The sequence below is a fragment of the Spermophilus citellus genome, assembly GCF_964194105.1.
Source record: "Spermophilus citellus genome assembly, chromosome: 6".
NCBI lineage: Eukaryota > Metazoa > Chordata > Mammalia > Rodentia > Sciuridae > Spermophilus > Spermophilus citellus.
This window is the reverse complement of record NC_138187.1, coordinates 17,804,669-17,828,653: the sequence shown is the minus strand read 5'-3', so window position 1 is coordinate 17,828,653 and position 23,985 is coordinate 17,804,669. Positions and strand designations below refer to the sequence as shown.

The 23,985-nt window shown below is 49.2% G+C and overlaps 2 protein-coding genes across 16 annotated transcripts in view; one reads left to right on the top strand and one right to left on the bottom strand.

The window, feature by feature from the left end:
- Window positions 1-3,532, top strand: part of ARHGAP17 (Rho GTPase activating protein 17) — an 87,721-nt gene extending 84,189 nt beyond the window's left edge. For 4 of the 7 annotated variants that reach the window (XM_081299614.1, XM_081299615.1, XM_081299619.1 and 1 more), the window contains one exon: window positions 2,698-3,532. In XM_081299614.1, coding sequence (XP_081155740.1) covers window positions 2,698-2,828 — 131 coding nt within the window. In that variant the 3' untranslated portion in view covers window positions 2,829-3,532. The remainder of the gene's footprint in view (window positions 1-2,697) is intronic. The other 3 variants (XR_014022702.1, XM_081299616.1, XM_081299617.1) reach the window with 3 other exon arrangements.
- A 5,479-nt stretch (window positions 3,533-9,011) lies between these two features.
- The window catches only part of SLC5A11 (solute carrier family 5 member 11), a gene marked incomplete at both ends in the record, with an annotated part of 38,499 nt that continues 23,525 nt past the window's right edge, over window positions 9,012-23,985 (bottom strand). For 6 of the 9 annotated variants that reach the window (XM_081299746.1, XM_081299738.1, XM_081299739.1 and 3 more), the window contains 7 exons: window positions 9,012-9,217; window positions 11,004-11,172; window positions 11,756-11,971; window positions 12,860-13,028; window positions 14,887-15,037; window positions 15,364-15,471; window positions 21,061-21,196. In XM_081299746.1, coding sequence (XP_081155872.1) covers window positions 9,012-9,217; window positions 11,004-11,172; window positions 11,756-11,971; window positions 12,860-13,028; window positions 14,887-15,037; window positions 15,364-15,471; window positions 21,061-21,196 — 1,155 coding nt within the window. The remainder of the gene's footprint in view (window positions 9,218-11,003; window positions 11,173-11,755; window positions 11,972-12,859; window positions 13,029-14,886; window positions 15,038-15,363; window positions 15,472-21,060; window positions 21,197-23,985) is intronic. The other 3 variants (XM_081299743.1, XM_081299744.1, XM_081299745.1) reach the window with 1 other exon arrangement.

The window sequence follows — 23,985 nt, the reverse complement described above, 5'->3', positions numbered from 1 at the left end:
AAGACCAGCCCTTCTTGGAATGCAGATAGTGTATATATTCATAGGCAGAGGGTTGGAGAGACTTGGATTCTTTCATCTGTCTTTAAAATAATTTTTTCTCCTTTTTATTACAATGCACCAGAAAGTTTAAGACTGAAGCCATTAGCTCCTCAGGTGATGTCTTCTTTTTCAGGATCCTCACCCAAGAGCTTCCACAAACCCTTAGGGAGGAGGAAAAGCATTATGTAGATCACAGCCAGACTCTAGCCACGTGGCTTTGATCCCTTCAGACCTGCACTCTCCCGTCCCCTGGGACAAGGAGCAGAGCCCTTGAGCGGCTGTCTGCCTCCCCTCTCTCCCCAGTGGAGTGGTGAGGGTTGATTGGCAGGGTGCATGGGGAGCACTTAGCAAGCCCAGTGAGTCCTCACGACAGGCTTACTCCCTCTCAGAATCCTCGATGCACACATTGCCTCCCTCCTTCCTCCTTGTTGTGTGCAAACAGATCCACTATTTGCTTTCACAAAATGATACACGGAAGAATGAGAAAGGGGCTTGGGGAGCCGGGGGGACGGACAGGAGCAGGTTGAGGGATTTCCCTAGGCCCTACTACACATTTTCCCCCGGATATAGAATTGTCTTCATTATAAATAGAAAAATTCAGAGAAGTAAAAATGGAGATGTTGTCGATGATGTGTGAGGTCTTATATGTAAATATAGATGTTAACAAGTAGAAACCCAGTCCGTATGTACAGGGTCTTTGCCTTGCTCATGCCCCCCAGGTTCCTTGTCAGCTCTGGGGGCTGAGAGGAAACACTGCTGCTTGGCACCATCTGTATTGTTGGGTCGGGATGACAGGGAAAGGGTTTACAATTTCCAGTGGTTTTTTTGTTCCACTGTTGCCTTGAGTCCTGGCTGCAGTTGCCTAAGGACATTTAAGAAGGGAGGGTTGGTCACACAGGGTGACTCTTCCATGCAGCCATCCAAGTGTCCAGCCACGATGTGTGAAGTCTGCTGTTTGTCAGTGGTGCTTCTAGGTACTGAGGATGTACTGTGAACAAGACGCATGTGCACTCTGTCCTGTTGACTTCCATTCTGCTGAGGACCATTCTGAGACATCCTCAGTTCTGTGCACACAGACTGCTTCTGACTGTGCCATTGTACAGAGCGCCTCAGCCCAGTGCAGTGGGATTTATAGTTATCTAAAGACCTAAGTTGTCTGAAATGACATTGAGCGCTTGAATTCTTTAACACACAGGCTCCTCCATAAATCTAGGAATTTCTCTGAGTTGTGATGCACAGCAAACCCTGAGGGACAAGTCTACCAACCCTCCTAGAAGTCACTGTGAAGAAAGGGGTGCCCCAGGGAGAACTGTAGGGACAGGAGTGTGAAAGGGGTTGGGGACAGGGGTGAGTCTCAGAGCAGTGAGAAGGTGCACCGGCATTTGCCTGCTGTGCCTGCGTGGATGAGGAGCGGGGGAGACAGAGGCACTATCAGAAACAGCTCCAGCAGGGGCAGCCTGTGCCAAGAGCAGGGAGAGCCGCCTTCAGTCCACCTGGAAAGTGCTCCAGCAAGCCCACCTTCCATGTGGTTCCCTCCCCACACCCTCCAGGACAGCTCTAACCTGACAAAGTAAAATCACAACATAGCCAAACATTTCTCTTCCCTCAAATACCTAACAGAGCTTTTCTCATAATTTGCTAGAGCTCACCTCTGCCTGACACTGAACCTTAGGGTTGGGCCCCCCCACTTGTCCACAGGCTTCATTAACACCGTGTCTGTATTGTTCATTGTTGTGTCCTCAGCAGGTAGAACGTGGCATGTGGTCAGTGCTCAGTAAATATTTAGTATTTGTTCATGAATGAATGAATTTAGGACCCACTAACCTCTCTGGGAAGAGAGCTGTGGTGGATGAAGGTGTCTTATCAGCATGAGCATGAGGGACAGTGGCTTGAGAACCATATATTTTCCATCTTACTAAAAGGAATTCTGGGGCTGGGAACTTGTATAACTCATGGTAGAGCACTTGCCTGGCATGTATGAGGCCCAGGGTTGCATCCCCAGCACTGGAGAGCAAGGGGGGGGGGGGATCAACCAAAAGAATTTCAGCCAACATAATAAGACATGAAAAGGGAATTTGATGTATAAGTATTAGAGAAAACTAATATTTATAGGAGATTTGGTAGTCTACTTCAGTTATTGTCAACCAGGGATGATTGGGCCCCCAGAAGACACTTGACAGTGTCTGGAGACTGTCAAGACAGTCACCCTAGGGGAAAAGAGCCATCTAGCATTTAATAAAGTAAAGTCATGGATTCTGCTCAATATCCTATAATGCACAGGACAGCCCCACAACCCAAATAATTCAACCCCAAATTTTGCTAGCCCAAGGTTGTGGTCATAGCATTGGTAGCAGGAGGAATCCCTGCTGATAGGAGATTTCATCTAGTGCATCAGAGGCCTTGATAAGGAAGAGGTTTCCTTTCTTCAGTCAAAAATCCTCTGAGGGCTGCCCAGGCTCACAAGAAGGAACACCAGAGGGGATTGTGCCATGAGGGCCACTTTCTGGGATCTCCAAGGCTTGACTCAACTTCTCAGGGCTGCTGAGGTCTCTAGCAGGGGACTGTGTGCATGGGCTGACTCACCTTCCCAGCCTCGTCCCCGGGGCTCCCACATGTCGCCCCTCGTTGATACCATGTCTCCTTGTGTTTTCTGTCCAGACACCAATTCTAGGGCTTCAGAACCGCTTCGCAGCATCTTTTCTGAAATGCACTCAGACTCCGCAAACAAAGACCTGCCCGGCCACATTCTGCTGGATATAGACAATGACACGGAAAGTACCGCCTTGTGAAGAAAGCCGCTCCCAGCCGTCCCTCCCACCCTGTGGGCCGGAACCAGGCTGGGCAGACCAGACAGTGAATAGCTTTCAGTGGAGGAGAAAGGTCCTCCCATGCAGGACCTGGCCTTTTGCACAGCCCAAGGAGAGCGTGGAGGCCCACACTTCAAAGCTGCATGACCTGGGTCTTGAAGAAGTTGGCTTTCTTTACCTGGGAGGGCAACCATGGCAAAAAGTCAAAAGCAAAGAAGAACCTGGAGAGGACCAGCCTTCCTGCCGAGCAGTGCATAGGAAGCTTTGGCCACTGCTGTGAATGCAGGCGGCACCCACAGCAGCTGGGAGCGAACAAGAAGTAACGCGCCATCTATTTAATAAAACCCTCAGCCATGCAAGTCAGTGCTGCTTGCTACTGGGGCGCTCACCCTCATGTACCAGGAGGGAGCCCCTCCTGCAGACTTGCTGCAGAACCGTTTTGTATTAAGTCTGGTCTGTGTCTTCCCAGTCCCCTCAGAACCGTGAGCATCGATGGTGACTGCTGGATCTGTCACCTCATCAAACTGGACGTGACTTGTGCCTTGTCAGATTGCCAGAATGTAGAGAAATGTACTGTCTTTTTTTTTTTTTTTTTAAACAATGTAATTGCTCCTTGATACGGACCGAACATTATTCTAGTTTCATGTTTAATTTGGATTAAATATATTCTGTGGTTTATATGAAAATTTGATAATTCTTGGACGCAAACTAGAATGTGTGTGTGTGTGTGTGTGTGTGTGTGTGTGTGTATGTGTGTGTGTATACGTACACACGTGACACACGTGGGTGTATATTGTCACTTAGCCAAGTAGAATTGCTGATGGGTCATCTTAGGAGGTCCAATTGTAACTCAGAGCATTTGAAAAAATAGAGTGAAGTCGCTGCAGTGAAAAAGGCCACCAGGTTCCCCCAGACCTCAGGCTGCCCTCGGGGTCTCACCAGTCCCCATCCCCTTTCTTGTCCCTCGAGGGACATAGACTAGGGGTGCTCACTCTCAGAGACTCGGCTTCCACAGGGCCAGGAAATACATCAGCAGCTTTAACTGTCACAGGAGTCCCCTTTTCAGGGACTGGGATGCCTTCTTGCTCTGCCACGTCTTTCCCAGGATTGAAACCCTTGAGAAGAGCAGGTGGGGAATTGGAGCCAAATGAGGCTGAGTCTGGACCACTGTTCTCATGAAGACCCCTCCCCAGGGCCACATATGCACAAAGGGGGACACACTGCTAGGGCCGTCCATTGTTGGAGCTGTCAGCTGGGAGTGTCAGTGGCCTGCCCCTGGCTTGACAGGAGCAACCGCAGCTTTCTCTTCCTCTGAGTTCCCGGTGCCCCCAGAGCACTCTCCACACTTAATTTCAATGAAAATCTGCACCTGTGATCCCCCCATATGTTAAGTTTCTGTCTGCTCCAGACGCACTCTTCCTTCCTCCCCCTTAGCTATAGAACAAACGCTGCCTAGGAGGACTCTGTGCAGGCTGGGGCTCAGTGTCCAGCCCCTTCTCCATGGTGCCCAGCTGTGCACGGCCGGAGTCTGTCTGCAGCACCTTGGAGATGTCTCCGGAGAGGTCTCCACTGGGATGCCCGAGCCGAGCACTCGGGATGCAGGGACGCGGAGCACGTGCTTGTCAAGGGGACAGCGTTGACATGCTCCCTGCCTGCAGCAGGTGTTTGTTATTGGTGATTCTGATACAGGACACACCAAACCCTCATTTTAAGGGCATCATTCAAGTTTATTCTGTTTTATTCTGTTGTTCGTGGCTCTCTCCTGACCCGACAGCTCCAGTCTTCATAAAAATGAAAACGATTTGATGGGTCAAAGGTAAATACCAAACAGAAGCTACTGTTCATCATCTTTGGGGGGATGAGCCAGCAGGGGTCTGGTGGCTCAGAATTGGATGTTCTGAGCTGTCACTGTGTCAGCTGAGGGTGGATCCTCTTTGTCATTCTAGAGCCCACAGTCCCTCCTGCTGTGCTTGTCACCTTGGCAGGCTCTTTTCCCCTACCCACTGCTCTAAATGGGCCAGAATCTGAATCCATAGCCAGCCACCCTGGCCATCCAGAAAGGTGCTGGTTTCTAGAAAGATCCTGCTGGTTATCTGACTTCCTGATTGCTTCCTTTCCGTCTTTCACAATTTCTTAAAATGCTCTAGCCCTGTGTGGCAGACCTTTTGTCCCTGCTCCTTCTGCCTCGGCTACTACACCAGTGTTCGAGCTGTTCCCCTCACCACGCCCTGTAGCTCAGCACCCATGCGTTTAGTCCAGTACTCTGAAGGCCACAGAGGTTCAGAGAGGAACCCTGGCTGCCCTGATTGTGCAGGGTTCTGCCCCGTGGTCACTCCAAGAGTTCAGAGATGGTTGGAATGACCCAATCCCTGGACTGTCTTATGGCTCTGGTTCCCAGGGGTCTCATGGATGGACCCCTTGTTCTTCTTGGGGCTGTAGTTCCCCGTGAGTTCATATTTGAAGGTATCAAAGCCTCCTCCTGGTTTTTTCTTGCTGAGGCCCACTTCCACCATTCCCCACCATATTCTGGGGCCTTCACCCTCTTCTTCTTTCAGGATCTTCCGGATCCTGCTATGTCTTCACTCCAGGTGGTCTCTGGGACCTACAGTCTTGGGGTCTCACAGGAGACAGCAGTAGTACTCATTGACTGGGATGTTTTAGACCAGTGGCTTCCACTTTTCCCCTATGACATGCGTGGAACTAGGGAGTGAGTCCCCCAGCAAGACAGACTGAGGTCACCATTCATTAAACAACATGTAACAACGGTGACATCCTGGTAGGGCTTAAATGTGAGGTGTCCACAAAAGCTCATTCGTGAGACAATGAAGGAAATTGAGAGGGAAATGAATGGGTTAGGAGGGCCTTAACCTAATCAGTGCATTAATCAGTCCCCTGATAGGGACTAGCTGGGTGGGGACTGGAGGCAGGTAGGGTGTGGCGGGAGGAGGTGGGTCCGTGGGGGGATGTCTCTGGGTTTCTATTTTGTCCTTGTAGAGCAGAGCTCTCTGCTTCCCAGTGCTGTGTCCTCAGGTGCTTGCCTCCACCACACACTTCCGCCATGACGTTCTGCCTCATCTCAGGCCCTGAGGAATGGAGTTGGTCATTGTTTTAGTCAGATTTTTCACTGTTGTGACTAAAAGACCCAACCAGAACAGCTGTAGAGAAGAAAAAGTTAATTTGGGAACTCATGGTTTCAGAGGTCTTCGTACACAGCCAGCCAGCTCCCTTCCTTGGGACTTTAGATAAGGCAGAATGTCATGGTGGAAGAGTGTGGCAGAGGGAAGCAGCTCACAGGATGGTCAGGAAGCAGAGAGAGGTGGAGACCTCTTCACTTGCCAGATACAGATATATTCCCCAAAGCCACCCCCCCAGTGCCCCACCTCCTCCTGCCACACCCCACCTGCCTTCAGCTACCACTCAATTAATCCCATCAGGTGATTAATTCACTGATTGGGTTAATCCTGACTTCTCTGAACCTTTTTGCAGTGTCTCACACATGAGCTTTTGGGGCACACCACACCCAAGCCATAACAGTCATCTATGGACTGAGACCTCTGAAACCATGAGCCCTCACATAAACTTTTTCCCCTCAAATCATCCTTGTCAGGTCTTTTAGTCCCAGCAGTGAGAAAGTTGACTAGAACATATCCCATCACCGTCACTATGTTCTGGCAGAAGCAGGTCATAGGGTCTCTATACCCAAGGATAGGGAATTAGACAAGGGTGTGAACCACAGCAGGTAGGGATCATTGAGGGTCCCCTTAAGGCCTATCTGCCACACACTTTGAAACATCATTGCTAATGACACTCTTGGCACAAGAGCGAGTTTGATACGTGGAAGAGCACTTCACCAACCTTGTTTTCATCCTCCCCCTAGTTAGTATGTGAACTCAGTCTTTGTGCACATCAGCAATGAAGGTTTCCACATTCGCACCCTTAGCACTGAGCCCAGGTCATGGTAACTCATTCTGTGTCCTCCAGGTAAATACTGAGGGCTTACTCTTCACATAAACTGACCTGGACCCTGGAGAACTAACCTGAGTCATAGAAACAAAGATGTTGCTGAGAGGGAGGAGCCATGAGAGCGCATGGGCATGAGCACATCTTAGAGTGCTGAGGGTGCAGGTGGACAGTCCAGAGGAACGAGGTGTCTCCTGCAGGGGCTGAGTGGAGGCAGCACGGAGGTGGAGCCAGAGCGGGACACAGAGGTGGATCCAGAAGAGGAGGTGGGGCCAGAACAGGAGGTGGAGCTGGAGCCAGATAAGGGGGTGGAGCCAGGTAAGGGATGTGACCAGAGCAGGAGGCAGAGCTAGATTTAAGTGGCAGGAGGCCAAGCTAGAGTTAAGAGGCAGAACCAGAGATGGAGATGGAGCCAGAATGGGGGGCGGGGCTGGAGCCAGAACAGGAGGCAGATTAGGAGCTGGAGTCAGAAGAGGAGGTGGAGCCAGAGAAAGGGTGGAGCCAGAGAAGGCATGGCCAGAGCAGGAGGCGGAGCTAGAGTTGGAGCACAGAGCAAGGAATGGGCTGGTGAAGTCAGGAGGATCTAGGCCAGAAGGAAACTCGAAAGCTTTCCCAAGGATAGTAGGGAACTGGGGAGAGGAGAAGGGGAGCTGCTAGTTCCATTTGTTTTAGATATCTGACCATGGTGTAGAAGCGGGACTGAGGCAGAGGCAAGACTAGAAACAGGGACCAGCCTTGGAGAAGAGCTACGCTGGCCTAAATCAGAGCGAGGCAGTGGGAAGGGAGTGGCGTGGACCTGTTCGGAGCATGGACCAGGACCTAGGAATCAGTGTTTGACCACGTCCCGCTGGCCCCTTTTATGCCATCCCCTGTGCTAAGGCACAGAGGTGAGGGGGAAAATGTGAATATGTTATGACCTTCAGCCGCCAGGGAGACCTTGCAGAGCAGAGAGACCTGAGAGAGACCTGGTCATTAGAGGCCTTATCTTTCCTACAGGAATGTGGGCTTCATCCTGAGAGTCACTGAAAGGATTCAAGGCAGAGAGATCACTGGATCAGATTTGCTCTCTGCCTGTGGCTGAAAAAGGGGCAAGATTACAAGTGGGAAGGCCGGTCAGGCTGCTGGTGGCAGCAATCCCAGGAGAGACGGCAGTGGCTTGAGCCGTGATAGGGACAACTTCCACTGAAGCGTACTTCTGGCCCCAGCCAGAGGCAGCAGGGGTCGGTGTTCAGGTCAGCACAGGGAGCTCCCGACTCCACTGGACAGCCCTGTGCCTCCCACTCCTCTCCTTTGGCCCCTGGAGAGGCAAGCGCAGCCTGACCCGCGCAGATTGTCCCGGAGTTCTCTAGCCTCCAAAACTGTCTCAGACTCCTGCAGGGAGCCTGTTACAGGGTCTGGGTAGGAACAACATTAGCAACCAGGCCCCACGGATCTGTCCCTTCCTGTGTGGCCTCAGGGCGCCTTTTATCAGCCTAGAACAATCATTTGGGTTAGTGTGGAGAAGCCAGGCCTCCTAACAAGGGGAGGCTCTGGGCTAATACAGGTACCTTTGGACCAGCTGGGCCCAGGTATTGAGCACGACTAGGAACTCAAAAGAAATCACTGAGTGACTAGTAGGAGGGGGGAATCCTCGGCCCCAGAGGCTCCTGTTTTCCTTTGAAGTCTGAAAGTTGGGGACTTTGGAGAGACCACTCCACTTTCTAGCTCGGTCAGGCCAGTAAATCCCTCTACCCACCACTGTCCTTGATCCAGGGCTGCAGGGCTCTTGTCCCTGGTCTTGCTCTTAGCCATGCACATGACAAACACAACCGCTATGTGGCATCCCATTAGACCCTATCAGGGCCCCAACAGAGAAACTGAGATGGCCAACTCCACAGAGTAGTAGATGGCTGCTCTCCAGGTCCCAAGCCACACTGGCCTCAACCAGCGGAAATTCTCTGTGGAGGTGCCCAGCCTGATTTTCTTATAGTATGGGATTTCAGGATCACAGTGCAAGGATCACAATGAGAAGACCTTTGGGGATCAGCTCTTCCTTTCAAGAAGAAAAGAGATAAATGTCATGTCAAAAATGGCCCATAAACACCTTAGAAGCTTTGTGGTAAACAAACAAAAGCTTTATTATTATTATTATTATTATTACTTCATTAAAAAATAACAAGACATCAAAAACAAACTGAGAACTGGACCCCCTGGGTCCACTCTGCATTAAGCAAAGTAGCCCCACAGGAAGATGGCGCAGGTCATGCAGACAATGCAATTGACATCCAGAAGGGTTTTCACAATGGGGTTTTCCTCCAAGAAATCTATCACGGGTTCCACTTTGCCTGGGGGCTCCTCTTTGCCCTTGTTCTCCATTCCACAGAGCCACAAGATGGCCTTCACTACTTTGGACCGCTTTGGGGTCACATCACCTAAAAAGAACCCAGCAGAGAACCGTCATAGAGATGGGCTTGGTCTCCCGGAGATGGGAGAGCAGAGCCAACCTGAACGTGTTTGTGCAGTGGGACAAGCACTGGATGTACCTGTTCCAGAAACACAGTCCAACCTCCATATCCCTGGGTTCCACACCCACAGAGCCAACCAAACACCCATCATAGATGTTTGGGGGTGGGGTTGGGTCAGAACTCAACATGTACAGACTTTCTTTTTTTGACATTTCCCCTAAACAATATGGTATAACTATTCACGTAGCAATTACATTGTATTAGGTATTACAAGTAATCCAGAGGTGATTTTAAGTATGGGGAGGATTGTGAAAGTTACATACATATAAATGCCAAGCCCTTTTATACAAGGGACTTGAGCACCTGTGGGTATAGGTGTCCCCGTGGGACCTGGAACTGGTTACCGAGGAACAACTGTGTTCATTAATACCTTAATCTGGAAGACTTTAATTCTGCAAGATTGGTATTTCAAGACTCTCACTGTCTTCCAAGAAAGAAACTGAGGCTCAAACTAACTAGAGTGAAGCCACGCCCCTGGTAGGCAGGGACACAGTGAATTTATGAAATCTGCCACCTCCGAGATTAAGGACACCTTCCCCACACTGAGAATCCAAGCACCAAATTAACTTTGGAACTTCCTAATAACTTGCTTTCTGCATCCCCTATTTCCTCACACCGAGAGTCAAAGCCAATGGGCTACCCCCCAACCCCCACCCTATGACCTCACAGGCACCAGGGAACCTGGGACGGACCACAAATCTGCATATGTATATCTCCGGCCTTCTTTTCTCTCAATTTCCTGAAGATGACTATTTGAGAATAAATCTCCTCTGTCTTCCTTCACAACTGACTTGGAATAAACCTATTTCTCCTGCCCATTTGACTCCCAAGTATTTTTGGAGGGAAGGCCCAGCCCAGTTAGGACCCAGCTCTGACCCCCTATGTCACAAGGCCTCCAGAAGGCTGGAGGGAAATGAGCCCTTTGTGGAAAACTCCATTTCTCTGCAAACTCAATGGCCTGTCGTGAGTTGACAGGGGACGTATCTGAGCCACAGGAGGCATATTTGCAACATGTTAAAAATCATCTTTGCCTCTATCCAGAAATACGCTTTCCTCCGTTTCTCTTTAAACACGTGGCCCTCTGGAGCTCCCCACTTTGGGTGGGCACAGTTCATATCCACAGTGTCCAACACCACCACCAACAGAAAGCCACGACAACCCATGGCCCTGGGGACATGGAGATAATGAAGCGGGTGGGGACTTGGACTAACTGAAGGGCGCATCCCATATCCTCTTAAAGCTCTGAGTGACTCTCGTCATGTAAACACATGGGCACAAGCGTTGCCATTTTTCAAAAGAAGATGGAAATCTGGAATCCTATGTGAAACCTTCCAGTTTTTAAATGTCAACTCACATCTTATTAAAACAATAAGTGCTGAGGCCAAATAGGTCAGCCAGTGGCCAGTTTGAAACCACTCATTTAGAGAACGCCTCTGTGATCTGCACAGCCTGAGGATACATGAATGACGTTTGAGTGGCCACCTAAGGGTCTGCTGTTACTGACCATCTGAGACTTCTCTTCAGAGTTATAGGAGAACCCCTTCAGGTGGCTAGAGAGTGGAAGGACCAAACCTTGGATGCTAAGATTTCAAGTCCATCCCATTTTCTGACTTGTGATTTGGTAGAAAAACTTTCCCTTAAACACAGAATCCTTCCCTGGCTCCTGTTGTAACTAAGGGAAGAGGCAACTCACAGCTGTGGGGTTTGGACATGTTTTCTTGAACAATCTCATTCTGGATGCCGGTGCTGGTGGTCTCTGGGGTCCCATTCTGAGACAGCGTAAGAGGCAGGGGAATTGCTGGTGGAACCGGTTCCTTCTGGACCCTGGCGTCGTGCCGCGTAAACCAGGTCAGGCGACTGACCTAAGGAGCAGAGGTGAATTGTGAGGTACGGGTGGGAGCCACCATCTTTCCTTCACCTCCCCTGCCCAGCCCCAAACTCAGCCTTGGTGCCTACAGTCTGCCCAGTCTTGCCTTCCTGCCCCAGCCCTGCACCGCATGGACATTTCCCTCCCTCGCTCCCCAATCTTTCTCATATGGCCTCATTCTGGTTCTCAGAGCTCCACCTTAGCGCTAGGGTATGGTGGGACCCAGGGATTGACCATTTAGGCCGGGCCCTTTCTTTGGCCATAGGGATTAAGTTGGTTCATGGATGAGCACATGTCTTAAGCTGACTCCATCAATAGGAATCAGCAACCCCGCTAGAAATCTAGGACACAAATGCTTTTGCTTTTCCTCAATGACAGTAAAGGAGGATATATTCCTAAAGCCACACGGCACTGTAGGGGGCCCAAGATTGACACAGAAGGGAGAGATGGATCTTTCCTGAGTTCAGAATCAGCCTGTCCCTGAGGCCCCAATGCTGGACTTGGGTTTTGAGCCTTCAGTCCTCTTTGTCACTTGCTATGAAGAGTCTCAGTGGACATAGCTGTCATCCCAGACGTACCATCTCCTTGGAGGGCGGCTCTGTGAACCAGCTCACGGTGCACACAGTGATCAGGGTGGCCGTGGACAAGATCATGGAGAAGTAGAGGTAGTGGACGTCCCTCACCACCGCAGGGCGCTCGTCGGGTTGATCACACAGCGGCTGCACGTAAATAAAGTCTAGGACCAGCCTGATCAAGCCTAGGAGCAGGCCCAAGATCAGGCCTGAGAAGGCACCCTGCAAAACAGAGCACATCACGGGCTCGGGCCTCCGGGAACCTCAAGAAGCCAATCAGGAACTCGTCTCCCCCCCTTTTTTATTCTTTTTTGGTACCCAAGATTAAAACCAGAAGCACCACTGAGACACATCCCCAGCCCCTTTTTATTTTTTTTGGTATTTAATTTAGAGACTGGGTCTCTCTGAGTCGCTTAGGGCCTTGCTAAGCTGCTGAGGCTATCTTTGAACTCGAGATCCTCCTGCCTCAGCCTCCCAAGCTGCTGGGATTACAATCATGCACCACCATGCCCAGCAAGGAACTTGTCTTTCTTTCAATGATCACCACATGCATCAGCAATTTGGAAAGGTTTGGATCTACGTATCTGTTTATCTTTGACAAATACAACCATGCCTTGCTCAAGGGATTTGTTCCAGCACCTTCAATGGATACCAGAATCATGCATGCTCAAGTGTCTTCTATAAAATGGCCCAGTGATTGATGTAACCCACACACATTGTCCTGTATCCTTTATTTATTTGGTACCAGGGATGGAACCCAGGGCCATTTAACCGCTGAGCCACATCCCCAGCCCTTTAAAAAATATATATTTTATTTAGAGACATGATCTCCCTAAGTTGCTTAAGGCTTCACTAAGTTGCTGAGGCTGTCTTCCTGCCTCAGCCACCGGAGTTGCTGGGATTACAGGCCTGCACCACTGCGCTGGGCCCCCTTTCCTTTCTTCAAAGACCAGGTAACGCCCTCCCTGCGACTTCCTCCACAGAGCTCACTCCCCCTAATGACACCAAGTCCAGCCCATGCTTGGGTTTCCCTAGACCCCTGCCCCCGTCTTCTCCCAGTCCTCCGGGGCAGCGCGTGGCTCTTGCACCGTGCGGCTGCCGCAGAGCTACCTTTTCGTTGGCCCGCCTCCAGAAGCAGCCCAGGATGAAGACCACGGCCACCGGCGGCTGCAGGTAGGAGCTGATGGATTGGATGTAGATGAAGAGCTGGCCGCCCTGGCTGGCCTGGACCGCGGGGATCCACAGGATAGACACCAACACCAGCAGAATGACAAACACCCTGGGCCAGAGGGAGAGAGACCCAGGGAGTGTCATCTCCCCTGAACATGGACTTCTTCTTCTTCTTTTTTTTTTTTTAACACAGTTTTGTTGAGATACAAATCACATAACCATAAAATTCATCCCCCTTAACTGTACAGTCCAGTAACTGTTAGTAGATTTGTAGAGTCGAACCACCATCACTACAATTGACATTTAGAATATCCGTCACGTCAAAAGGCTCCCTCAGCCCTTTGACAGCTTTTTCCTGAGCTGAGCCTACGCAACCACTTACAGGCGCTCTGTCTCTGCAGGTGGCTTTGGGGGGACGTTGGCCCTAAATGGCATCACCTGGGATGTGGTCTTTTGCAGCTACTTCTTTGGTTAAGTATGTCTTTTACAGCACGGCCCTGTTGGAACATGTATCACTATTTGATTTCTTGAGATCCTCCTGCCTCAGCCTCCCCAGCCACTGGGATTGCAGGCATGCACCACTGCACCCAGGTATTTCTTTTTATGGTTGAAAACATCCCACTGTCCTGGATCTGCCATTCCCTGTCATGGATTTTCCTTTGCCAGTTGATGGACCCTTGGATTGTTTCTCTTTTTTTTTTTTTTTTTTTGGCACTGGGGTGGGTATGTTTTGTGAAATGCATATATCAGTCTCTGTAGAGACACATGTTTTCATTTCTAGAAATGCATATTGCTGGGTCTCATGGTAAGAGTATATTTAACATTTGCAGGAAACTGACCATCTGCTTTGGAGCACTTGAACCATTAGATTTTCCCACCCACAAGCTCTAAGAGTTCCCATTTCTCTTCTTTCGTGTGTGTCTTTTTGATGAGAGGCGCTGTAGTGGTTTCTCACTGCAGTTTTAATTTGCATTTTTCTCATGATGAATGATGTGGAACATCTTTTCATGGGCTGATTAGCCATTTTTAAAATATTTTTGTATGAGGGATTGAACTCAGGGGCACTTGACCACTGAGCCACGTTCCCAGCCCTATTTTTTATTTTATTTAGAGACAGGGTCTCACTGAATTGCTTAGTGCCTCGCTTGTGCTGAGGCTGGCTTTGAACTCGTGATCCTCCTGCCTCAGCCTCCCAAGCTGCTGGGATTGTAGGTGTGCATTTACACACCTTTATTAGCCATTTCTATAACTTCTTTGCTGAAATGTCTAATCAAGTCTTTTGGTTTAAGAGTCCTTCCTATATTCTATATTATGAATGCTTCGTTTTATAGGAAGTGAAAATGCTTTCAATTCTGATGAAGTTCAATGTGTTTTTTTTTTTCTCTGTCTCCTACAGATGGTTCTTGGGTGTCATATCTAAGAACTCTTCCTAACCCAAGGCTGAAGAGCCTTCAGGGCGCATCTCCTTGAGTGACAGAGCCTCCAAGGCACTTATTTACATGTATTTTACATAAAATTTACATGCCACCCATTTCAGCTCCTCCCATTAGACATCAGGACTCTGCAGGAGATTTGGGTGTAGAACTCTTTCTCCAATCCTCCAGAATAGCCCTTTCCCTTCTACCTGGATACTCCTATCAGGTCCAATCCAGGTTGGGCCCTCCCCCTCTGACCCCCACCCTCCCGACTCCTTGATTTCTCCTCCTCTTCCTCCTCCCTTCCTCCTCCTCTGGCTCCATGATGGCAAGAATTATGTCTTTTCACTGCTGTATGCCAGTTCCGGGTACATAGTAGGTGCTCATTGAACGTCTCTTGAATGCATGACGTACTACTCACCCATGGCATCTGCAGAGGACACTGAGCCAGCCCGGGTACACTCTTGGGGAGACTGTGCCCGTGGGTGGGCTCAGCTCCCTTCTCCCTGACTCTACACCCCCCCTGCCCGGCCCCACGCCAGAAGACCTTACCTGCCCACAATCATGAGCTCCTTCTCAGAGGCCCGTGGCCGGATGTGATTCCACAGATCCATGGTGAAGATGGTGCTGGCACTGTTAAAGATGGAGGTGAGGGAGGACATGAGAGCCGCCACCATCACAGCCATCATGAGCCCTCGCAGGCCTAGGGCAGAAGGGAGGTCTGTGGGCCTCGGGCTTCCCGTCAACGGCTTCTGCCTTCACTGGTGACTCTGGTACCCCAGGCCCAAAGCCAGCTGATCCCAGTAGGCAGAACCTCAGACAGGACAGCTGGGCCGAGCTCCTGGTTATCCAGGGCCTCAGCATTTCGTGGGGCTGAGGGGGATCCCTAGATCTGGGGCTCAGCGGCTGAGCCCAGAGCCTATCCCTGTCCACAATGCTCCCATCGTGGCCCTACCTCAGATCCGAACCCATCCCTGCTCTCCCTACGGGGTCCTCCAGGGGCTCCATGTAGGGCTGAGGGGACACTACCTGTGGGCAGCAGCTCCAACACCAGCTTGGGGTAGGCGATGTCGGAGCAGCCGGAGGGGTTGCTGCAGACCTTCTGGCAGATTTCTGGATGTGCACAAGCCACCTGATCTGCAGAGGAAGCCCAGGGCCAGAGTTGAGCAGAGAGACCCTCAATGCCCCAGGCCTGGCCACAGTGTGGCCTGCACAGCCCAGCACCAGGAGACAGGTTTACCGCACAGGAGTCCATAGCTCAGGGACACAGAAAGGGGCCTAGACTTTGTAGGCTGTGACCTTGTTACTTAACCTTTCCCAACTTTAGTGCTATATCTAGAGAACTGGGAAAACAACACTTTATAACATTACCATGACAATAGGCTGAGATGATCCTCAGAAAGCACTCAGCACCAATCTGATACGCAGGAAACGCAGAGAAGCCCTGGCTGTTATTGTAACCCACATAAAACTGAGACACTGTGTGGCCATTCTGACCACCGTATCCTGGATCAGGATCCATCCCCCACCCCCCCAATGCAGGAGGAGACTCAGAGGCCATTTCCATCTGTACTGAAGTTTGTCACTGCCTGATACATGGCAACCACACCTTGTTCATTTCTTTTTTGTACTGGGAATTGAACCCACGGAGCTACATCCCCAGTTCTTTTGAGACGTGGTCTTGCTAAATTGTCCAGGCTGGCCTCGAACTTGCGTCCTCCTATCTCAGCCTCCCAAGACTCTGAAATTCAGACATGAACCTCTACAATCCACTGGCAAACCCAGTTTAAATTCCTCTTTCCCTTGTCTTCTCGACAGCTCATAGAGTTCAACGGCTACTCCTTATTTTAAACTGGGATCTCCACCATGAGAGCTCTGTCTCTCTGTGTGTCTGCAGCACTAGAGATTGAACCCAGGGCTTCACACATGCTAGACAAGCATTCTACCACGGAGCCGCACCCTCAGCCCATATTTCTAGGCAATATCTCTAGATAATACATCTCCTGTATTTTTTAATTTTCATTAAAAATGGTAATCAAGCCCGACATGGTGGTTCATGCCTGTCATCCCAGTGGCTTGGGGTGGCAGGGGGCTGAGGCAGGAGGATCGTGAGTTCAAAGCCAGCCTCAGCAATGGCGAGGCACTAAGTAACTCAGGGAGACCCTAAATAAAATACAAAAAAAGGGCTAGGGATGTGGTTCAGTGGTTGACTGCCCCTGAGTTCAAAGCCTGGTACCAAAAAAAAAAAAAAAAAGTTAATAAAAATGTAAATGGGTAAAGTACATCACAATTTTAAAATTCAGTATTATTGTATCTTCATTTTCTTTTGTTGATGAGCAGAAGATCTAAGGGATGGAACTAGCCCTTTCATCCATAGAGGGGCTCAAGGGCTTCTGGGTAATGTCTTCTCTCAGCTGAAACCTTTCTTCCACTGATATTCACCAGTGGGAGAGAAAATGTGTGCTGAAGCCAGAGTTAATACCACTAATAGCAATTACATTGGAATAAAAGTAGATTTTCCCCAAATTCAAAATTAAGAAGGCAGACCTAGAAAGTCTGAGGAGCACTAGGAAGAACCACTCTCATTGAGATAAATGCTTTGAGGAGGTCAAAGTTCTCAAGTTTTTATGACTCTTCTGAGAAAACTTGGGAGAAGATAAGATAATATTTACCTTCCTATTCTCAGAACGCCATCAAGTGGGCCAAAGGTCTGGTTCAAGCTCAAACCTACAGGAGTTCGCCTCTGTTATCTAAGAGGTCCTGTCTTCTAGCTAAGAGAGAAGGAGCAAGGGTCTCCCCAGGTATTTCACTGTTCACTGAAAGTTTTCCTGTCTCCTGATAGAAGTGGATCCTTCAACCACGGGACACGGGACAGATGCAAAGTTTACAAAGCACATCTGTTGAAGACAATTGTGTGTGTTCATTCAGCCCCCCAAAAAGGCTCATGAGACTGGGATAGAGCTCAGCTGGTAGAGTGCTTGCCTCGTATGCACAAGGCCGTGGGTTCAATCCCCAGCACCACACACACACACACACACACACACACACACACACACACACACAAATACAAAAGAAAGAAAGACGCTCATGAGAGGGCAGGGGGTTGGTTCAGCTAAGTTATAAATGACATCAACAGCCTCCTGATCATTAGCGCCCATTCAGTAACATCCACTCACCTGTGGGTTTACCAACCACTTCAAGGAGTGCGTTCTCTTAGAGAGCTCCAGACCCCCTGCTGCTTAAACTAAATGATGCCCCAGACAAAGTCAGATCCAAACTGGGCACAGACCCTCCTTTTCCCACAATGCAACATTCCTGGAAGGTTTGCTATGACTCAGACTCTACAATAAACACTGTGCACAGGCCCCTAATTTTCACAACTCTGTGGGGAAGCTGGGGGCTATTATCCTTATTTTAAAGACCAGGAAACTGGGGCTGGGGTTGCGGCTCAGTGGCAGAACGCTTGCCTTGCACGTGTGAGGCAAGTGTGAGGGATCGTATCTCATTTAACAATGATGGTTGATTGGCTGGTTGACTGCTAAGAGAGATGATCAGGGTCTCCTTATCGATCTTCCAGATCTCAATTCAAGGCTCGTGGTGGGATTTCCATGTCTAAGAGTCAGTTTTGGAAGCAGATAGATGCCTTGGTTCAAATCCTGGTTCACCCAGTAACTACTTCAACAAACCATGTACCCGAGGGTACGAGCCTGGATTCCTTCTTGCTCCTCAACCCTTGAATTCAACCCATCATTAATCTCAACGACCCCACTAGAAAATACATTTTCAAACCTATTGCTTGGACCGACTGTGGTGTCCTCAGATGGGACGCTGTCAGAGGCAGCCCTGTCTGGCCTTCCCTCCACGTCTTCATGTGTTTCTCCAGCTCTTAGCACCACCAGTGATTCTCTCGCTTATCTGTCAATCAACCAATGTGTTCACTTTATCTGTCTCTTCCAGTGCCACAGTCTAAGTCCCACTAGAAGGACGCTCTGTCTGGTTCACTAAGGTGTCCTCAGGGTACTAGATGAAGGCCCAGCAGATAATTGGCTCTCAAACTATTTGCTGGATCAATGGAAGAAGAGCTAAATGAGCGAATCAATTACTTCCTCTGGATTTCAATTTCTTCATCTGTAAAATGGGAAGAGCAGTCATAGCACTGACTTCACAGTGTCCTTTTGAGGATGAAGTTAAGCAACATGGTGGTTCCTTGGTGTCTGGGGGATTGGTTTCAGGACCCCCTGTGGATGCCAAATCTGCAGTTGGCTCAGTTCCATCTATAAAACAACGTAGTGTTTATATGTAACCTAGGCACGTCCTCTTGTTTACTTTAAATCACTCTACATTACTTATAATGCCTGATACAATAAAAATATTGTTATATTGTTTAGGGAATAATAATAATAAAAGAAAATATGTACATGTTCAGGATACATGCAATTTAATTTATTATTATTATTATTATTATTATTATTATTATTATTATTATTATGGTACTTGGGATTGATCCCAGGGGCACTTAATCACTGAGCCATATTCCCAGCCCTTTTTATTTTTTGAGACAGAGTCTTGCTAAGTTGTTTAGGGCCTTGCTAAGTTGTTGAGGCTGGTTTTGAACTTGCCATCCTCCTGCCTTGGCCTCCTGAGTCACTGGGATTACAGGTGTGCACCACCACACCAGACTAAAGTATTTTTGATCTGCAGTTGATGGAATTCATATTTATGGAATCCAGATATATGGAGAGCCAAGAGTGCATTATAAAATAGCAACTGGGAGAATTTACAAAGTGTCTCAGTCAGTCTCGTGTCACTATAACAAAACACCAGACGCAGGCTACTTAGGAGCTAAAGAGAGGTTTATTTTGGCTCACGGATCTGGAAGATGGGGTGGCCCCATTAGTCTGGGCTTCTAGTGAAAGCAGAAGATCATAACAGGAGCATGGAGTAGAGCAAATGCTATGTCTTGAGCCAGGAAGGGGATAGAAAGTGAGAGAGCGCGAGCGAAAGCGAGAGCGAGAGCGAGAGCGAGAGAGAAATTGGGTCCTATAATCCCTCTCAAGGGCACCCCTCCAATGACCTAAGAACCTTCCACTGAGTCCCACAAGGTCCACAGTGCCTGTCTTTACGGCCCTCTGGAGACTAAGCCTTTGCATATGGATCCTTGGGGACATTCACCCAAAGCACAATATATCATGCTTGCCGTGTGCCAGGACCTTCTTCAAACCTGATAAAGTATCATTATCCCCATTTTTACAAGTGAGGATACCGCCAGGCGTGGTGGTGCACACCTACAATCCCAGCAGCTCTGGAGGCTGAGGCAGGAGGATCACAAGTTTGAGGTTAGCCTCAGCAACTTAGCAAGGCCCTAAGCAACTTAGCAAGATCCTGTTTCAAAATAAAATATTAAAAGGGCTGGGGATGGGGCTCAGTGGTTAAGTGCCCCTGGATTCAATCCTTGGTACAAACCCCCCAAACAAACAAAAAAAACAAGCTAGGAAACAGAGGCCAGGGGAGTTGAAATGACTTACACAGGGTCATACAGCTTGTAAGTAGCAGAGTCATGACTCAGGCCTGGGCCGTCCAGATCAGAGTCAGTCCCCATGACCAACACACTCTACTCAAGACTGCACGGGTCTGGCCCCTAGCAAGCGCACCGTGAACGTTGCTTATGGCCACGTTGTTTGTTCACACCTCAAGCCTTGCTCGACAGCTGTGTGTTTTCCAAAAAGGTACCACAAACCCCAAGATTCCACTTCTTGTCTCCCTGAGGGTTCTTCCAAGCCTGAGCCCCCTTGTCTAGAGGCAGGGCCACTTACAGCTCCCCTGGGCTGGAGAAGCAGGAGCCCAGAGTTTAGCACCATGGACAGCACCCCAACTTCCCTTCCCGGGCTCTGACCTCCTGATATATTAAGGGCCCTAAACTCCTTGGACTAAACTGGGCCAACTGCAGACCATCCCGCCCTCCCTTTCTTTAACACCACGAGGATAAGGCGCAGGGCAGGACACGTTCCACTGTCCACTCCCCTGCGAGTTAATGACAGCCTTGATTGAGGGCAAGGATGGGAGCTTTCTTCTGTCCGGGTCCCATGGTGATGTCCAATGACGTCGCCTACTACAGCGTTGTTACCCCCATCGTACAAACCTATCCCATTGCCACAAAAATAAAACTAAGTGCCGTGCTCCAGAGACCTTGATGTCCTCTGATACTTGTCAAGAAAAGTACGAATAAAAATAGTCCCATGGGCTGGGGTTGCCACTCAGTGGCAGAGCGCTTGCCTGGCACGTGTGAGTCCCTGGGTTCCATCCTCAGCACCACACAAAAATAAATAAATAGAATAAAGGTACTGTGTCCATCCACAGTAAATTTTTAAAAAATGGTCCCATTGGTCCACAGTTACCAAACTCCTGAGCTCCAACACCAAAGCTTGAGAGGAACTTTCCCATGAGACATCAGAAAACTGACATCTGCAGATGCACCACTTTAGCCCAACTGTGATATAAAAATATAGTTGACAAAGACTCCTCGTCCCCCCCATTGGATTTTCACTGAATGCGGCTTGGGGCACCTATTGGACTTGTCCATGGAGCCCACACTGAGGAACAGCATGAGGTCAGCAGGTGCCCAGGACCCCTGCCACATTCTTTTGGGGGCCAGCAGCTATGTTTAGAACACCCTGCAGGGTCCCAGACTCACAGACAGGGGGCCTCCTCTCCCAGCCGCCTCCTCACCTGGAAAGAGGATGCGGCTCACCATGCCAGGGAACACCATTATGAACAGGGGAAGCACCTTCAGGTACGCGGCCAGCAGGGACCCTCCTTTGGCATGGGACAGGTTCCTGGCAGCCAGGGTCCGCTGAACAATCACCTGGAAGAGAGGAGGATGGGCATCAGCTGAGGTGGCTTGCTCGGAGGGCAAACCGGGTGTGCGTTGGTCCTCGGCAGGTGCAGTAGGTCTTGGTTTGTCTTGTGTGAAGAAGTACCTCTTGTCTGCCTCTGGTCTCACTGGGCAAGCTGACTCCTCGGCCCTCTCCCTCTCCTTCCATCTAGAGGCGCCAGGTCTGGTTTACTGTATGAACTCTGGAGATGGACGCAGCCTGGGTTCTAATCCTGCCACCCTACTTCCTGGCTGCGTGACTCCGAGCAGACAAATTTACCTGTCTTTGCCTCAGTTTTCTCACCTATAAATTGGGGATAATACCAGGGCAGTTTTGACAACTGAATGAAGCAAAAGGGTTTAGCATACTTAAGATGGTGTCCAGCACATGGTAAGTGCCCCATAAAAATCAGTGGCTGTTATCCACCTCTAGTCTCTGAGATATGTGAATTTCTAAGGGACTTAAAAACAGCATACAACAGGTACACAGCCATATCAATGTTTATAGCAGCACAATTCACAATAGCTAAACTGTGGAGCCAACCTAGATGCCCTTCAGTGGATGAATGGATAAAAAAAGGGGGGCATATCTACACAATGGAATATTACTCAGCAATAAAAGAGAATAAAATCATGGCATTTGCAGGTAAATGGATGGAGCTGGAGAAGATAATGCTAAGTGAAGTCAGCCAATCCCCCAAAACCAAATGCCGAATGTTTTCTCTGATATCAGGAGACTGACCCATAGTGGGGTAGGGAGGGGGAGCATGGGAGGAACAGATCAACTCTAGATAGGGCAGAGGGGTGGGAGGGGAAGGGAGGAGGCAGGGGATTAGCAAGGATGGTGGAATGTGATGGACATCATTATCCAAAGTACATGTAGGAGGACTCGAATTGGTGTCAACATACTTTATATACAGAGATATGAAAAATTATGGTATATATGTGCAATAAGAATTGTAATGCAATAAAAACAAGTACATGTATAAACACATGAATTGGCATGAACATACTTTATATAAAGATATGAAAAATCATGCTCTATATGTGCAATAAGAACTGTAATACATTCCACTGTCGTGTATTTAAAAAATAAAATCAATTAAAAAAGAGAAAGAAAAAAGAAATGTCCTTTTAAGTTTAAACTGCTACTTTTTCCTATGGATAACCAGAATCCTCACTAAATCAGCAAAGAATCCTTAATGGAAGAGCATCCAGAAGTAGAATTTACCTTAAACCTCACACCACACCCCTAACAGTTTTTCAGTACGTTTGGATGAATACCCAGTCGCAAGATTATTGCTTCCTTAAGGTGCCAAAAGAGTCAGGCAGGAAAGAGTTTCCCACTGGAGATCTGAAGCTGTCACTGAAAAGAATTCGGGTCTCTCTTCCCATGAAGTGGTGTCTCCAAATAAGAATTGAAGAAGTAGCTGGATCATTTTAAGAGTGAGCCACATTGGGCTGGGGATACAGCTCAGCTGGCAGAGTGCTTGCCTCGTGTGCATTAAGACCCTGGGTTCGATCCCCACCTAGAGGGTGTGGCCCTCTACAGGAGCCCCCAGGCCCAAGTATTGGCCCCCATCTCTCTGAGAATGAGCTGAATACATAGGAGATGCTCAGCCAGTGACTGGTGTGTTGCTGGGGCATCCATAACATGTTCAAATGTCATTACTCTCACCAGCTATGACTTTCCTTCTCCATCTCTGCCCAGGACAATCTGGAATATGCTCTCAGTGAATGCTGTGTGCTGAGCTGCCTTGCTCTTCTGTTCTGAAGGAGGCCTAGATGAAGGGTTGGGAGTGATGTGCATTTCCCACCCCCGCCCCAGCACACTGAGCCAGCACATCCTTTAGACTCTGTGGAATCTGGCTCAGCAGAAACCCCTCGTGGTCAACCAGAGTCAAAGAGGAGAGGGGAGCTTGGGCTTCTGATGAGCGTTTTGAAAGAGTGGCAATGGTGCATTTACCGTCCCTGTAACGAGACTGTGAAAAAATTTCTCACGCATCTCTATTTTGTAACGATTAGGAGCCCCATTTGACACGTGAGAAAATGAGGCTCAGAGATGTGAAATGGCATCTCCTGAACTTGACCATGGGCATCACCTGGATCCATATGTGTCTCAGGAACTCTCCTACCTGAGACTGGCTAAGGTGGAGAAGAAGGCTTTCTTAAAGGGGCAGCATATGTATGTGGCACACATGATGGCCTCCAGCTCAGCTCTTCACACACAGAAGCCCAGGAGTGGGACCTGGGCTTCATTCTCTGGAATGTCTCCTGCCTCCGTTCAATTGTCCAACCCAAGATCATCGCTTTAATTAAATTCTCATCAGGCCGGGCGCAGTGGCGCACACCTGTAATCCCAGCAGCTAGGGAGGCTGAGGCAGGAGGATCGTCAGTTCAAAGCCAGCCTCAGCAAAAGCGAAGCTCTAAGCAACTCCGTGAGACCCTGTCTCTAAATAAAATACAAAATAGGGCTGGGGATGGAGCTCAGTGGTCGGGTGCCCTGAGTTCAATCCCTGGTACCTGCCCGCCCCCAATTTTCTCATCAGCCCTGACTATGCAAAAGAGCTTCCAAAATGGTACACAGATCTGGATCTTTAGTGTAACAGGAAAGCACCCTATTTGAACCGGTGATAATTCACTGATTTAAATCAGAGCAGGGAAAGGGTCCCGTCCACCCCTGCTGGTCTCCCTCATCTCCCCGCCCTTGGGTTTCAGGTCCACCCAGAGTTTCTCTGTGTACCCACAAGCAAATGCAAACTGACTCTCTTCTGCCCGCT